Below are 15,839 nucleotides of genomic sequence, written 5' to 3' on the forward strand. Positions count from 1 at the left end.
AAAACCTTTACAGCTGTCCTTAAGACATTACAGACATGAGTCGTCTGTAGATTGCTATAATAAAACTTGTAAACTACGATTTTATTAAGTCATATTATATAGACTAAACTACCAACTGGAACTGTTGTTTTATAAATGAAAGCAGAATTCTTGCACTGTATCAAACAAAATATAGTTTAAAACAGAATTTGCCTTCTGTTAACATTTGCCAGTAAAACTTTCTTCAGCCTCAAATTTGATACATATGTTCTGAGGCCCACAAAGAAGTCTTGATGAAAACTAAACAATTTCAGACAAGTCAGTGATGTGGGGACCCAAAAGGATTGTGTTTAGTTCTACTGTTTATGCAGCAAATTTGAGGTTGAATTTTTCTTCTGGACTTTAATATTTCAAAAATGTGTTTGCTTAGAACACTGCTCTACTCTGCAAAAGTGATCCAGTATACACAGTATTGTGAAATTACATTCCTCTGTCCTGACAAAAATTGATCACAATTCCCAGTTAAAAGCTGAATTCTCTCTACCTTACAAAATCTGTAATATTGGCAAATTACAATCTGCCACGCATGTGAAATTGACTTGCTTTCTATAGTTACATTTAACTGGAATTTCATAAACAATTTTGTAGATTATATACCATACAGAGATTGCAGTGGGAACCAGAAAGAATTCTGAGTATCTACAAACTGGCAACCTACTGATTAACTTAATAGTAATTTTTACAGAACTGTTTTTATAATAGAGAATCAAACTTCAAATCCACGGCTAAATTTGCTTGGAAATACAAATACGAGCTAACCAAAACCTTATACACTACAAATTCCCTCCACAGAAGATTTTACTCACAGCCCACTTGGGCTGCTACAGGACAGGTTTTGTTGCAGTAAACTCCCCCTGTAACTTCTCTAGTCACCTGAGTGTCCATCCCAGTTTCATAGCACACATTTATGTTTCTCCCATAGAATATTTCCTAAACCCCTTAAATTTTAACAGTCACCGTTAGCATGTGGTAGGACAAATCAAGCTTTTGCACATCTGAAGGACTTGGGGCACTCACGTAGCACACACAGAGCAAATCTGCTGCTTTCAGGAAGCAGACTTATTATATATGCATAGCACAATGACTTTCCATGCAGCTACACTATATACACACGACTCCGTCCAAAACCACACTGTTTGTGCACATTTTGAGTACATATGTATATTTTACCCATAAAAGACCTGACAAACACTTCAGCCCTAGTCTAGGAATATTACATGACAAAGTAAAAAAGTTCAGAAAATAATATTTGCATGAAAATTCTCCTTCATCCACACTTCTAAGTGTGTTTATTTAAAAAAAAAATATGTAACAGAAGAATTGTTTGAGTTGCACTACAGACTTGCTACCTACTAATGGTGTGTAAAAAAATTACTCATAAGATGGTGTTCACCAGCTAGAACCATCACTTGACTTCATATTGCCCCAGTAAACTTGTATTTCTTTCATCATACTGATGAAGGCCACACTATATTTCTCTGTCTTTCCTGTATTATCTACAAACTGCTAAAGAATTTATGAGGTCAGAGAGTCAGGAACAATTGGGCATTTGAAACTTGGTTTGTGTGATAGCACGGCTGCATTTCAGATTTGGTCAGTACCTAGATGAATCCAGAAAGATCTGGAGAAGGTAAAGACCAAAGCCCCAGTCTCAGGTTTTAGTCACATTTCAATATGATGTTTTTGTCAAGATATTATCTGTCTTCTGTGAGACACACTAACCACTGTGGAGGAAGTGTCCTCCCCTCCCTGCGACTGATGGCAGGTGAATTAATGCCAGCTGCACTTGACTTCTTAACAGCAGCAAACAAAGCTTCCAGGTCCCCAGGTACAAGCAGTTCCATTTGTTTACACTAGCACAAGCCATCCTTCACTTGGGTTTGCCTGAGGAAAGTGTTCACCCTTTACTGCTCAGCCTAATTACTGACTCCGACTAATGGTTCATTACTGATTCAGACTGCTCAGTCTATTGGCTGCAAAACTAGGCCATTAACGTTTTCTAGAGATAAGACTCTTGGAAAAAAAAGAAAGCCACAGAACGGGCCAACTTGCCCACAACTGCAGCCCAGAATTTCTTTGCCAACAAAGCCTGCCTTGAAACTAATTTCTGACAGTCAGATCCATAAAAAGGAACCCAATTCTACATGTTCAATTGGCTGGAATTTCAAATTGCTCATCTTAGGTTTCTCAAACTGCTTCACTGTTTTGAATCACAGACTAACCTGAGCTGGAAGGGAACCACAAGGATCATCAAGTCCAGCTCTTAAGCAAATAGCCCATACTAGGATAGAACCTTCAACCTTGGCATTATTAGCACCATGCTCTAACCAACTGAGCCAGTCTCAGTTTAGGCTGCAAACATATTGAGGAGAGATTTTTGCAGCTCCATACAAGAGTCTTGTCTACTTGTTAAGATAGTACATGTACAAGAAGTTCAACCTGGGTTTTGCTTTCTGTGGGTCCATCAGAGCTTACATTTCACCAACTGTACAGGGAACTGCTGATGCTATTGCCACCTCTTGCAGTAGGGAAACAAGACAAGTCAAAACAGTCCTGGAACTTAATGCACTGCAAGAGACTTCATAAAAGAAAAAGGGAATTCATACCACTCAAGACTCTTCATGACTGACACTGAAAGTTATTCCAGCCCAAATTTACCCTGTAGTTGCACCCTCTTTAAATCTCAGTTTATAGAACCAGGCCACCTTTCCCATTTCCTTCAGTTGATTTAAAAAATGGTATCAGTACCTCTCACATAGGGCCCAGAATAGTTAACAACCACCAACAAACCAGCATCCCCACCTGAATAAATTCCTTCTTCCAGAAGGAAGACCAAGTGACTTGATCGAGATAAGCAATTGCATGGCTGTTCTTCTACATCCCTCTGATTCCTGACCAGCCTACTTTTTAAAACCTTCTTGGTGACTGTAAAAGATACCACTCATTACTGCAATATGCTAAATCTGTAGCTTTAAGTAAAAGTCCTAGAACTCCACAGATAAAGTTTTTATTTTCTTTGTTTCATGGTTTTTTTCTTTTGTTTCAAAAGGGTGGCACAATTTCCCTTTGGCTGTAAAGGAACATTCTGCATTCTTTAGGCAAGGAAGAAATCCAGTCATGTTGGCTCTAAGGATGCCTTTCACTGCTGCTTAAAAACATTAACAACATCCTAGTGGGAGAGACTGGGGAGATCCAGACCTCTAGAGGACAGCATGCATTTTCCAAGAGTCTCTGGCCTTTCAAACTAAGCAGCAACTGGAGCAAATTAATGCAAGAAGTTCCTTATGAGAAACGACTGCAAGTCGGAACAAAGAAGAGCAACAGAAATTTGCAAGTTTTGGATACCCTAATCCACACAAAAGTAATTGTATTCCCTGACAAAGGTCATGGGAGCTCATTCTTCACTTGTAGACTGAATTCAGCATAGAAAGAATGGTGGTAAATGTTTGAGCTGCAAAGTCCACACAACAAACATACTCTGGAGAGCCTGAGTTTCTATTCCACCTCATGCAAACATGTCTCCATCTCCCCATGCCTGCTCTGCCTTTCAGCAACAAAGTGCTCCTCAGAACAGAACAAATCAATATCTGCTATTTTAAAATTTTAACTTTGGTGCCAATTTAATTTAAATTACCTTACAGGGCAAATTGTATGAGTAACTGGCGTTGCATCATACAGCAATAGCAGCAATGTAAATATGGATAACCATCGCATGAAATTTAAAAATAAAATGTATCTCTTGCCAGCATACTTGCTTGTTCTCTGCAGAGAGCTCCACAGAGCCACTTCTGGAAGTACATGCCAAGCCACATGACCATAGAGCAATTTAATTTTCTTTTCATCAGGAGTGAGAGAGCCTGAGAGTGGAATTGCATGCTATCTCACATCTTCTGGTACTCCATCATACCCCCCAAAATTACAGCTAAACAGGATGGAAAAGAGGCCAAAACATTTGGAGAAAGACTTAATACCAATAACCAGCCTTTTCCTCCTTCCAACCTAATTTCCCTCTTCTAAAGGAGAGCTAATAGGCTAGTAAAGTCTTCCCTTATTACCCAGTAACTTAAGCCCATCCATCTGCACTATTTCTAAAGCAGAGAAGCCTCTATCCAGAAAATTATTTTTGCCCTGAAGACTTCAAAGGCACCAGCATCACACAAAGTTTATTAGCTCCATATTTTACATTCCTGTATGAATGAGACAAAAGAAATCCCTTTTGAGAGTCTTTTGAAAGTCTATTACTTTTCCTCTTCAGAGTACCTATTCTGTGCTAGATAATGCCCTTTGACTAAGAGACCCTCATCCAAGAATGGAAAGGGGAGTCTACTGTGCAGTGGGAAAATTCTAAAAGCTCCCAAGTCAGATGGTAGTTGCCCAAAGAGATATCAGAAGCTTCAAAGTTGTGCCTCTACAACAAAAAGGTCATCACTGACCTAGTTCCTGCTGGACCCCTCCTTGTCCTGCCCTTTTTGTCATTTTGCAAGGAGTTATCTTTACAAAAGTATCTTTACAAAAGCTGTCTGAACACTCAGATAGAACAGATGGTTACGTGCATGCTGGCTAGCCACCAGTCTTCAGAGAAGCCAGACCTGCAGCAACCACCTTGCTTCAAGGAAGTCAGGCTGTTCTTGGTTCCAACTTCTGTAGAACAGGACCTGATCTGGAATTTTGAATCGAAGTAACTTAAGTCAAGAAAAAGCACTGACAAGAAAGCCAAATTCATTTTTAGATTAGTTATTCATCACTAGCTGAAAAAGTAATGCTAAGTCCATCAAATTTTAAACCCAATTATTACAGCTTCTAAAAGCCCTCTTGATTTTAAAAGGCTTGTTTAATAACAGCTCATAAGTGTTTTTCTAACATGATGGAAAAGGGCCATACTTGCTTGTGTGTAGGCTTCCAACAGCCATGAACAAATTCAGAATTGGAGGGGACAGAAAATTTACATGATTGCTTGAAGCACGCTGGCCCAAGGGGAAGCATTTTCCTTTTGACAGCTACTGCATAGGGCATTTCTGCAGCCATATGACCAAGCACACCATCCTTGAAATAAGATGCTACAGGCTGCACTAAGGAGAGTCAATTTATGTTACAAATTTTAGATCAATTTATACCATTTACAGTTCTCTTTTTGCATGCTCTAAGCTCAAACTTAATAAAGGGAGTGATGAGAAAAAAACAAGTTCAAATGTTTTGTTTCTTGTGAAATCCAATGTCAGCTGCTTTCAAATCCAGAATAATAGACCAGGACTATTCAGGTAAAAAGCCTACAAACAGCCTCCACTCAAAAATAATGCAGATTTCAAGAGCTACTTGATTTGCTTGTACTTCAGGCTAGTCTATCAATGATTGCATTAGCAGAATAACAATGGATTCAGAAGCCAATTATACATTAACATGTATCAAAAGTGAGAAAGAGACTTCAGCATTTAGTATTAACTAAGTAGTTTTCCTTGCATCTTTCTTCTCCCTACCTTTTCCTAGACTACTATACACAAACAATAGACTGGAGAGCAGATATGCATAACTGCTCTGAACATAGCAAGCTAATCCCTCTTACGTGTCTTCAGGACCGGATTGACGTTCCCAGCATGGAAGATGTTCCTCAAATTAAAGTATTGGCATTTTCCTAGGGTTGAAGTCTCAGGAAGAATAGGTTTAGAGAGTTACCACTAAAAATCCTGCTTCAGTTATCAAAACAGGTACTTCTCCCAAGAAATAGCATTCATCCTCACCAGCAGGAGTGAGGATGCATTCAGCACTGTTTTCCTGTAGTAAGGAGACAAACTCAAAAGTTGACTCTGAATCAGGGATAGAGGGAAGAAATGTTGAATATCAGGGTGGGGAGAAGGTCTAAAGACAAATTTCACTGCTCCTGTGTGTATACACATACACTCACACAGTGGTCAACCCTCCCAAAACTATTACAATGAATACAAACCAGAGGACACAAGAGCTAAAATAGTCACAGCAAAAGAACAAGGACCCACCCAATGCCTTGCACAGGAAAGGCAAGGACTGACGACAGTAGCAAAGCAGGACCAGTGCCTAATGCACAGAAGAGTGAGGTTTCCAAGCACAGCCAAAGTTTAATCCGGCGCTGCTCCAGCTTGCCAGAGGGATTTGTGTGCTGTTTTCAGTACATACAAAACCACAACCGTGATATCGGCATTCTTGACTCCCAGAGTACCGGTCATATTGACAGCCTTCTGAATCTCTAGGGATTTTACTGAGAAATGCTCAGTATGTTACTTCAAAGTGAACAAGCAGAGGCTACTCTAGGCCAGCCACCCACCCTTTGGGAAGCTCAGCTGTCTTGTACTACAACTCAGTTGACAAGCACAGGGCAGAGCACACCCTTTTCTACTCCTCAGGGAGCAGAACAGTCATCTCATTCCTCCTCCTGAAGAGGAGGTCTAATTGTACATGTGCCTCCCATGCACTGACTGATGAGGAACCCGGGTTCTGAGCTATCCTAAGGGATTTGGCTGGGCAGCTGCTATTACAAAACAAGTTGCTGAAGCACAGGACTTCACTCACCTTTCCTTCCTGAATTACCCTGGCTTGATGGTTTATCAGTTACAGAACCTGAAGGGGAGGGAACAAAAAAAAAAAAAAGGACATCGATTTAGATGCTGAATGATCACACAGAGCATATGATGTCACATTAATACAGTCAATATCTCAACACATAAAGCATCTGTTTTCCTTGTCAACAGTTCCATTTAGGAGTCAAAAAGCCTGTTGCTTCAACCAATGCGAAAAATGTAAGTTTAATGTGTAACGATGTTAAATTGGGATGAAAGTAAATAAGAAATCTCTAGTAGCTGGGTCTAGTGATTTGAAAGAGCTCAGAGAAATGTGCTAGTAAGAAACCTGAAATAAATTCAAGGCAAGAAGGAAAGATCAGTAAGAGTCACTTCTTTCATTTGCAAATGTCAGGAAGAACAAATCAAAGACACATGAGGAGAATGTGCAGGGAATGCAAGTACATTCTAAAGGAAAGGGATTAAGTGGGACAATTTGCAGAAAATTAATTTTAACCAACCCCTGAACATGCCCAGCTGTTTTAAAGGGGACACTGAACAAGATCCAGCATGTACTTGAATAGAACACATCTTGGGTTGCCTACTATAACTTAGATCTTCACATAAAATATATGGTTCTATGCTTGTTTCTGCAATCTGTTTTAGTGCTTCTTCCTAGTTTTCTAGTAAAACTTGAACAGAAATCCACTACCAAAGTGTATAATAATCTATGACAAGATTATGTTTTTCAATAGCTTTATTCCCAGGAAACTGATTCTTCCATGCACCACTATTAAACAGTTCCAGTGATTACTAAACCTTCATGAAACATGGATCAAAAGTCACCTCTAAAGAAGACAGCTCTGACAGGCCCAAGAATCTGGTCAAGACAAACTCTAAAGGTAAACTATTTCCCAGGAACTTTCACTTGCAGATCAGTTCATCACAGATCTACTGCTGGATTACAAGTAGTAAGCCCAAACCCAGTATTAGTCATCACAGACCTAACATCCATGTCCTACAATACAACATGACTTTAGTTTCCTGTAATACAAGTTTATAAACAGCACAAGGCTAAACAAACAGATCAGCAAAACTATAAAACATGCCCTACCAAAATGATATGCTGAGAATGGTGTCCAAGTCATATTCTAAGGTTTAAGTCAATTTACTGTAGCATTTGACCTTACACTAAAATAGGATTTTAATCTTCTTTTATTTTTACATGCCTGTGAAAAACCAAGTACTTTCTTAAGCTACATGGACTCACTAGTTCTCAGAAAGCTCTTTCACTCAACTCAAACCCTTATGCAAGTCACTTACGTTTGCTTATTACCCCAAAACACCTTACAGCCAAGAAGACACTGTGTCTAGTTTGGTGTTGCCACAGCAGCACTGTTCACCACAGCTCACAAAGCTAGCCTGTACACTACTGATCAGGGCCATATGAAAATCTAGAAACCAATCCCATTCCATTTGAGCCATGGGTTACCCTAATGAATTGTGGGGAGAAAAAAGAAAACCAGCATTACTCTGTTTTAAGGAAAATTGTGGATTTTGTCTCAGTACACAACAGGGTGACACAGTAACGTCACGCTAAGTGCCTGGAAGCACATCACTTAATACACACATGAGTAGCAGCCTGGATCTGGATCTCTCTCTTGTGACCTGTGGTGCAAGATCAATGCTGTCCACTCTCATAACACAAAGGCATTCTAAAGTAAGCACCACGATCAAAAGACCCAAACTCGTTAGAACAGCAGAACCTCAGAAACTATGAGTTTCTCACAAAACCAAATTAACTGAAATCACTCTACAAAAAATTACTCCATGCCCCACAAAATACCATTTCTTTAAAATATAGTGCATGGAAAAAAAATTATCCCATCCGTTACATGAGTGTTTGGGTTTGGTGTACACAGCAACACCGACTCTTGTCTTTGTTGCCACAGGTTGTTACCTCAGTGGTTTTTCTCACTGAGCCTTGCAAGTGTCTGTATGCTAACCAGAGGGTGGTCATGGCAGAGTCCAAACTGCAGTGTTAAGTGGGGTAAACTGCACAAGTCACCTGAAAAGACTAAGCTCTCTCAACAGAATGCATTTACCCCAGCCCTCTTCAGTTATAGAATTAGTATTTGTTGAAGCCACTCCCACAGTACCTGAACATACAGGAGTTTTGTTCTGTACAGAAGAGCCGCTAATAGGCTTGCCATCAGGTGTCACACACCAGCAGTATCCAGTGTAGGTATGGCACTGCACCTGTTTAATAAAACAAAGAGCAGGCATTTCATTTCTCACTATCATCAACCACTTTTTTTTTTTATAATTCAGCATCCCATTGGAAGTCCCAACCCAGGCACATCAGAAACATATGCTGCAGAGCAAGGAAGTCTCACAGAAGACTATATTTGATATTGTTACCTTTTCTTCCCTCACCTCTGCCCCACCCCAAAGAAATGTTATTTCTCATACTCCAACTCCTTTAGCTGAAATTCAGGCAGCAAAAGAAGTTACAAGTAGTCATCTGAGAGCACTTTAGTTGTGTCTCAGCTCATTCCACCCTCTGCTAAATTCCATTTACTGTTTGCTATTCGATAGTTGTCCACTGCATCCCAGCTGGGTTATGGAAAGGCCACCTGGTCCCAAATTCCATAGCTGCTGCTTCAGAGCAGCATCTGCAGGTATTTCAGGAGTATTTTGTCCAGTAAATATGGCCGAAAAAAACGCAATACTGATTTGTTGTTAACAAACCTTCTTCAGATAGACTGAAACCCTGTCCTATTACCATGTCAAACTACACAGCAGGAGCAAGATACAATATGCTTGGTACTGATATATTGACAAGTACTTTAGAATATCTAATGAATGCTCTAATAAGTCAAAAGGTACACAATTTAAGATCTATCTTGCTTAACTTTAAAGCTCTAGACATCTAGAGTTGCCCACTTCCTTCCTTTACCACAGAAAGGCACCAGAATTACTAGTTCAGATATGGAACCCCTAAAGAGAGATAAATTCTGATCCAGCAGACTGGTATTAGTAACATCTATGTGGGTATTAGTTCAGCAGCACTATAGTTTCATATAGTTTCATTTAGCTTAGCAAATCCAATAAAAAACAAACTTTACCTCAGTTTTCAGAGTGCTCGGCATTTGGATGAAACTCAGGATGCCTTTGACATCCCTTGAGACAAAAGTAAATTATCATCATATAGGCATCTGTGTAAGTACTAACAGGTTCCAAAATCCGTTCTAGCAAACACACTTTCAGCTGTGGCTGTGTGCACATCAGTATCTTCAAATGGTATAGAAATGCCTATGTTACTATAAGCTAGAGATGGCTCCTTCAACACATTTCTGAAAAAAGCCATGAAATGAGACTACTTCGGAAACAGTCTTTTATTTCAGTTGTAAAATTAATACTGTCTTTTTTCTCTCTTTTCCCAAAAAAGTTCACTGAAGCCAATTTCTCATTCCAGTTTTCTTCACACAGAGGAGTGAGTGCTGGGGTGTTTGTGTGGTTCCCTTCATTAGGGATCCTTCAGAGCTAAATCAGTCATTCCCCCTTGCTGACAGCTGGCTTCAATGTCCTAAGGTAGCAAAATTTGTTCAGAGACTTAATGATAGTTTTTTAAAAAGGCTTTGAATATCACATAAAACATTATCTAAGATCAATTATAACACAGTACATGGTATGTATCTTGGGTTTTAGTAAAGTGCAAATTAATAATTTTACCTCAAGCATTCCCTTTTAGCAGCCAAATGTACCCATGTTATTACAGTATCACTGCTATCTGCAGTTCCATCTTTATTCTTTCAATATATCACAAAATTGATTGCAAATTACTCAAAAGCACTGTGACTGTAATTAGCAGTAATCAAGTTAGAAAGTATTTCTTATTGGTCAATCTAATCAATTGAACATTGAAAACAAATGTGATGGAACTGCTTGGATTTGTGTTCAGTATTTATCTTTGCTGATCACACAGACAACATTGCATTCCCAATAGCACAAGAAGCTGCCTTTGCACCTGAGCATTAATTGTAAAAATCCTACCCAGGGATAAAGCTAAATTCCAGGATAGGGTCTTGAATTCTTAAGGCAAGACCATTCCATATTACATTATATAAAAAAAACCTAGTGTACCTAGCATTTAAAAAATTCAAGTATTAGTGACTACATAGTCCTTCAACCAAGCCTTCAGAAAAATAACAAAGTACATGGCAGAGCAGTCCAAAAAAACATATTGACATAAATTTAGGAGAGATGCATTAACTAAGAGTATGTTATGCAATGCATCTCAATGGAGAGCTACCAGTTACATACACTCATTTATGCAAGCCAAGTACACTACATCCATAAAAGTGAAGTAATTTTGTAAATAACTGGGCTAAGGAATGCTGATCTTCCTTGGACTGGTATCCCATGGCCCTTTCTCCCCCATGCTGCCATTAAAATAAATTAAAAAAAAAATCTGAAATTGACAGCACTTTCACAACAACCATAAGCACATGTTCCACTGCAGCACCAAAGGACTTCCCTAATACGGATAACAGCTGCAATTAAATCTTACCTGGCCTTATCCTAAAGGCTAGATAGCTACCCATGAAGAATGGACACTTCAGAAACCTCAAAAAATCACTGCAGTTGTTTTTTCTTAATGTCTTCATGTTGAGAGATGAGACCTTTTACCATGATACCTGACCAGGTCTCAGTATATTTAGATGTCATAACAGTGGCCTACAGCCTAGAGTTTGCAGTTTAAAGGCTGGGGAGGAAAGGTGTACTTTTCATCAGTTGCATAGCACTGGTATGACATTGAAGAAATGTAAAGGCAATAGGTGATCCAGTACCATTTCTAAACACTGTATTTAAATGAATTTAAAATGTTGACTATTTCAGAGCACCTATAATAAGGAATCTTGACAGTGTGGGGTCTTACTTTAAATTTTCCCAATTATGTTAGGTTTGAGCTTTTGTTTCTAAATAAAATTTAAATCTTCAACCCAAAATTCAACCTTATTCTAATCTCACTCCAACAGTATTAAAATTTTACATACTATTAGAATCAGAAGAGTAACTGTGTAAGGATGACACATCCTTTACTGCACAGATATAATCTTCAGTTATTGAGTCAATTTTGACTATCAAAATACACGATAGAAAAAAATGTGTTTAACTTTTTTGGCTCTCAGTCTCCTAAAACTAAGTATTGTCAGAGGAAATACAATCTTATATACTAAACACACTTGATTGTTAACCAAGCTGCAGCTATAGAACGCCCATGACTGCTGGAAAGGCACATGACAGAATTTGACATCTCAAATTAACATACACCTGTCCAACTGCTGAACACTAAGTTACATAATAGGAAATCAGGCAAACAAAACTTGTCAATCATTTAAGGTCTTCAGATTCCCCATTAACATCTACACTTAAAAAAAAAAAAATCTAATTGCAGTTTAAAGCACTGCAAGCGGCCAAATCCCTGATTGTAGAGGAGGACATTGTTCTTATTTTTCACAGAGAGATAGGACATTTCACCTGTGTCTCAATTGAAGGATGAAAAGCATGAGAGACAAACTCAAGAAAGATTGTTCTACCACAACTGCCCAAATTAAAAGTGTAGCAGCAGCTCCTCCACTCTACCCTGCCATTACCATGTGTGAAATCAAACAGCAGCTAATATATTAGCCATATGATTAAATACCTGCTCTCAAAGTCATTATAATATGAAAACATTAAAAGAGTAGTCTCTGACAGATGACTCTGCCTCTTAAGTTCCTGAGGGGAAAGAGGCCATTGTTTGGTTTTTTCCCAGTGCCTCACTGGCAATACCAGAATCAGATTCCCAAGACTTCTAAACAAGTAAGCAGTAAGCAGCATGCCTTCACAGCTATTTGACAAAGGAGGATCAAGGGGTTGTTACTGAAAGATAAAGTGGAAGCGAGAGAAATTGCATGCACATATATGACAGAGAAAACAGGGCAAAACAGCAATTCTGTGATGTCTGAAACCAGTTTCTAACGAATTATAGAACGAAGTAATTTGCTGTGAAAGGATTGAAAGCACCTTGGACAAGCACTGGGCTGAGCACAGGAACAGCAACACTCAGACTAACCTCTCAGTGCTGTTCAGATGAAAAGTTTAGTAACTGACTCCTATTCCATCACACAGATATTTCCTGGCTCCTTCCATAATGAAGGGCAGAGAGCAGAAGGGAAGAAAAACATTACTCCTGCATTCAAAGCAATACTTCTATGAGAGAAGAAAAAACATATTCAGTTTTTTAATAGCACTGCTGAGGGCATGGGCAGGCAGCAGAGCTACTGCCTGCACTCATAGCACGAGGCAAGGCTCCAAATCCTGGCTGCACCCAGGTGCTCCTTGTAAACACTGTAAAAACAGCTAAATAAATAGCTCCAAGCCAGCAGGTCATCTAATCTGAACCCATGATGCAGAAGCCAGTGTCACATAGCCATTCTTCAATCAAGCCTTTTCTTTGTTCAAGCCATGAGCTCAGCTAGAAAGTCCTCTGAACCCAACTTAGTGGTGCACAACCAACACACTGGCCTGATGGCTATTTATCTTAACTCTAAATAGTAATGACTGTTCTGGTTTACCTGTCTTGCTGTAATGCTTAGATCCTTGATCTGATTAAGTCAGATGACTATTGTCAGAAGCCTGCCTTACCTTTATAGACAATTTTGGGGAGCTATGAATCAGTCTGTATCTTATGTTTGAGCTTCTTCGCAACTGCAACCCATTAAATAATTTTTGTCACTTTTTCTGTTCTCTGCTCATATTTAATCCTTTACAAATGGTGTTGTGCAAATATTTCCACCAAGGCTTTATGCAGCACCCATCTCCCTCAAGTCTATGCACCATTCAAAAAATGTTTGCTCCACAGGAATTTCACTATTCATATAATCAGGGACAGAAGTGATTTGAAGCAAAAAAATCTTAGCCATGGTCAAGGGCATTCCCATCAGACACAGTAACACATATACTATTTTTAGTCCAGGAGAAGGGTACTTAAGAGAGGCTCTCTGCTTCTGACATAGAATAAGACAAGTGTTTCAGTAGCAGACAAACCTGCAGAGCAGTACTCATTGAGAGCTACAGCTATGATCTTTTATAGAAGGGATGTCTTCATTAAAAAAAAAATCCAGGACCATTTACCAATTAATTACAATTAATTCCCAGATACTTCTGAACAGTTTCTTGAATTTAGCAAGATAGACCGTGTTCTTGTCTTCTGAAAGGAGAGGTTAAATCCTTGAGAGCTTAGCATTGCTAGAATATAAGCACCGAGTAATGGAATAACAGACAGCATCCAGAGAATGTGGGACATGTCTACACAGTGTCTTGCTGCGTTAAGAAATTAGCTTTTGTAGTTCTGCCCAGCATCATGCTACACTAGTCAGTGCAGAGGAACAGACTTGGATCATGAAGTTTGAAGACTGAAAGAGTTCCCCAAGTCTTTAGAAAGGGTCTGTTTGTGGAACTCAGGAGAAAACAGAACTTTGTATGTGCATTAGCATAGTGCAGAATTAAACTATTGCTACAGACCACAATATAGATCACTCCATCCAAACAGACTTATATTACCAGATGTGGGAGTGCTCTTGAAGCTATCTGATAATAGAGAACTGCTCTGATAGCCCACTCAATGATCCTGTCATAAGATGACAAGTTTGATTGATGCACTCGCTTTAAAATAAATCCCAGTGCTGCATCATAACTGCACCAGCAGCTGCATTTTGGGAACCCTAAACTCAAACTCTCCAAGGAGACTTGCTCTCAGCCACTTGTATGATGACTTGTGAGAAAAAGAAGCCACAGCTAGACTGTGTAAGGTGGCAGCAAATAGCAAGACATACCACAAAGTTCCACAAAACTACACCCCCAAGGCAGGATTAACATTATTCATGTTCATATTAATCTGTCTGAAACAGATCCCATTTAAAACCTCAGCAACCTTTTCTAAAAAACTGCTTGGGGGAAAACTATGAAGAATGCAAGTCTCTCAGCCCATGGCAACAAGCCCAATGGCACTAGGCAGCAAAAGAAAGTGTGCAGATTACCCACTAGAGCCTGTTGTTTATGAAGAACAGATCACAGCAGGTTAAGTGCAGCATGGAAAGGGAATGGCATTTATGCAAAATAGAGCATAACAGCAAAAAGGCAAAAGTCTTGGGAACAGAAACTGGATTTAGTCATGTCCAATTTAGCACAAAATTATGTGACCTCAGTTTTTTACAATTAATCAAATTACTCATATCTAACAAACATTCTTATGTTGTGAATAACTCAAATTCTATCTGCCTGCTTATATTACTGTGGGCTAAGTGCAGAGAGCTTTTATTATAAGAAGCAATATTCTCCACACAGACTGAAATATAAAAAAATAGCAATTCCAGAGCAATTAATCAGGTCTGCTGCCATTTACAGTCATCCCTTCACACCTGCAATGCCACCACCACCCCTTCACGCTGCAAATTCATGTCACGTTTTTAGATGTGTAAACAGCACCAAAAAGGGATTTGATAAGATCTTTGCAATACAAAAACTCAAAAAAAAGGGAAGCAGCACACTTGGTGCATAGGAGTTACAACCACCAGTGAACTGACAAGTGCCTGCTCCTCTTAATGCAGTACACAAAACACATAACTAGTCATGCACAGGAAAACTGGCCAACCAAGCAACAGAACTAATGGCAATACTCATTTTGGTCTAGATTTCACATACAATGAAAAAAAAGACAGATTACACAAGTGTTTACAGCACATATAATGTTTCTCTAAGGGAGGGTTTAAATGCCAAATCTAGGTCTTTGACTTCAGTCTCTCCTCCCTTTCACCCCTGGTTACCAGTCTAAGTGTTGTGTGTCAGAGCCAGCTGCCCTGCAGGGAAGCAGGACCTGATAAGGTGTGCACAGTCTTCCCTCTGCAGCTGCTGCCCCATGCAGCACTTGCTGCTGCTCATAGGACAGCAGAGCAGCTACGTTCTCATCACCACCCTACAGCCCCAGCCAACTCGCAGTGGATCCAGCCCCCCAAATTTAGTTTTCAACTACATAAAATGCCAAGAGCTGGAAAGGGCAAACTTGAGCTGCTTTCAGAGGAACAGCCTCACTTAGTGCTGCTTTCAGTGTTTACCCATAGTGACTGCAATTCAGTTGCTAATAAAGAGAATGATGATAAACTACAAAAGCAACCATTCAATCTGGTTAAGGCCAAGCATGTTTTCTGAACAGTTACCACAACCAAA

At 39.4% G+C, this 15,839-nt stretch overlaps 1 protein-coding gene across 1 annotated transcript in view; it reads right to left on the reverse strand.

The window, feature by feature from the left end:
• Nucleotides 1–15,839, reverse strand: part of SMOC1 (SPARC related modular calcium binding 1) — a 135,837-nt gene that overhangs the window by 63,702 nt on the left and 56,296 nt on the right. Inside the window, exons 5-6 of the mRNA XM_027879729.1 lie at nt 8,726–8,825; nt 6,580–6,627 (exon numbers count right to left, since the gene is read on the reverse strand). Coding sequence (XP_027735530.1) covers nt 6,580–6,627; nt 8,726–8,825 — 148 coding nt within the window. The remainder of the gene's footprint in view (nt 1–6,579; nt 6,628–8,725; nt 8,826–15,839) is intronic.

This window comes from Empidonax traillii, unplaced genomic scaffold, assembly GCF_003031625.1.
Source record: "Empidonax traillii isolate 1590-97213 ecotype Southwest subspecies unplaced genomic scaffold, ASM303162v1 scaffold56:size2478089, whole genome shotgun sequence".
Classification (NCBI taxonomy): domain Eukaryota; kingdom Metazoa; phylum Chordata; class Aves; order Passeriformes; family Tyrannidae; genus Empidonax; species Empidonax traillii.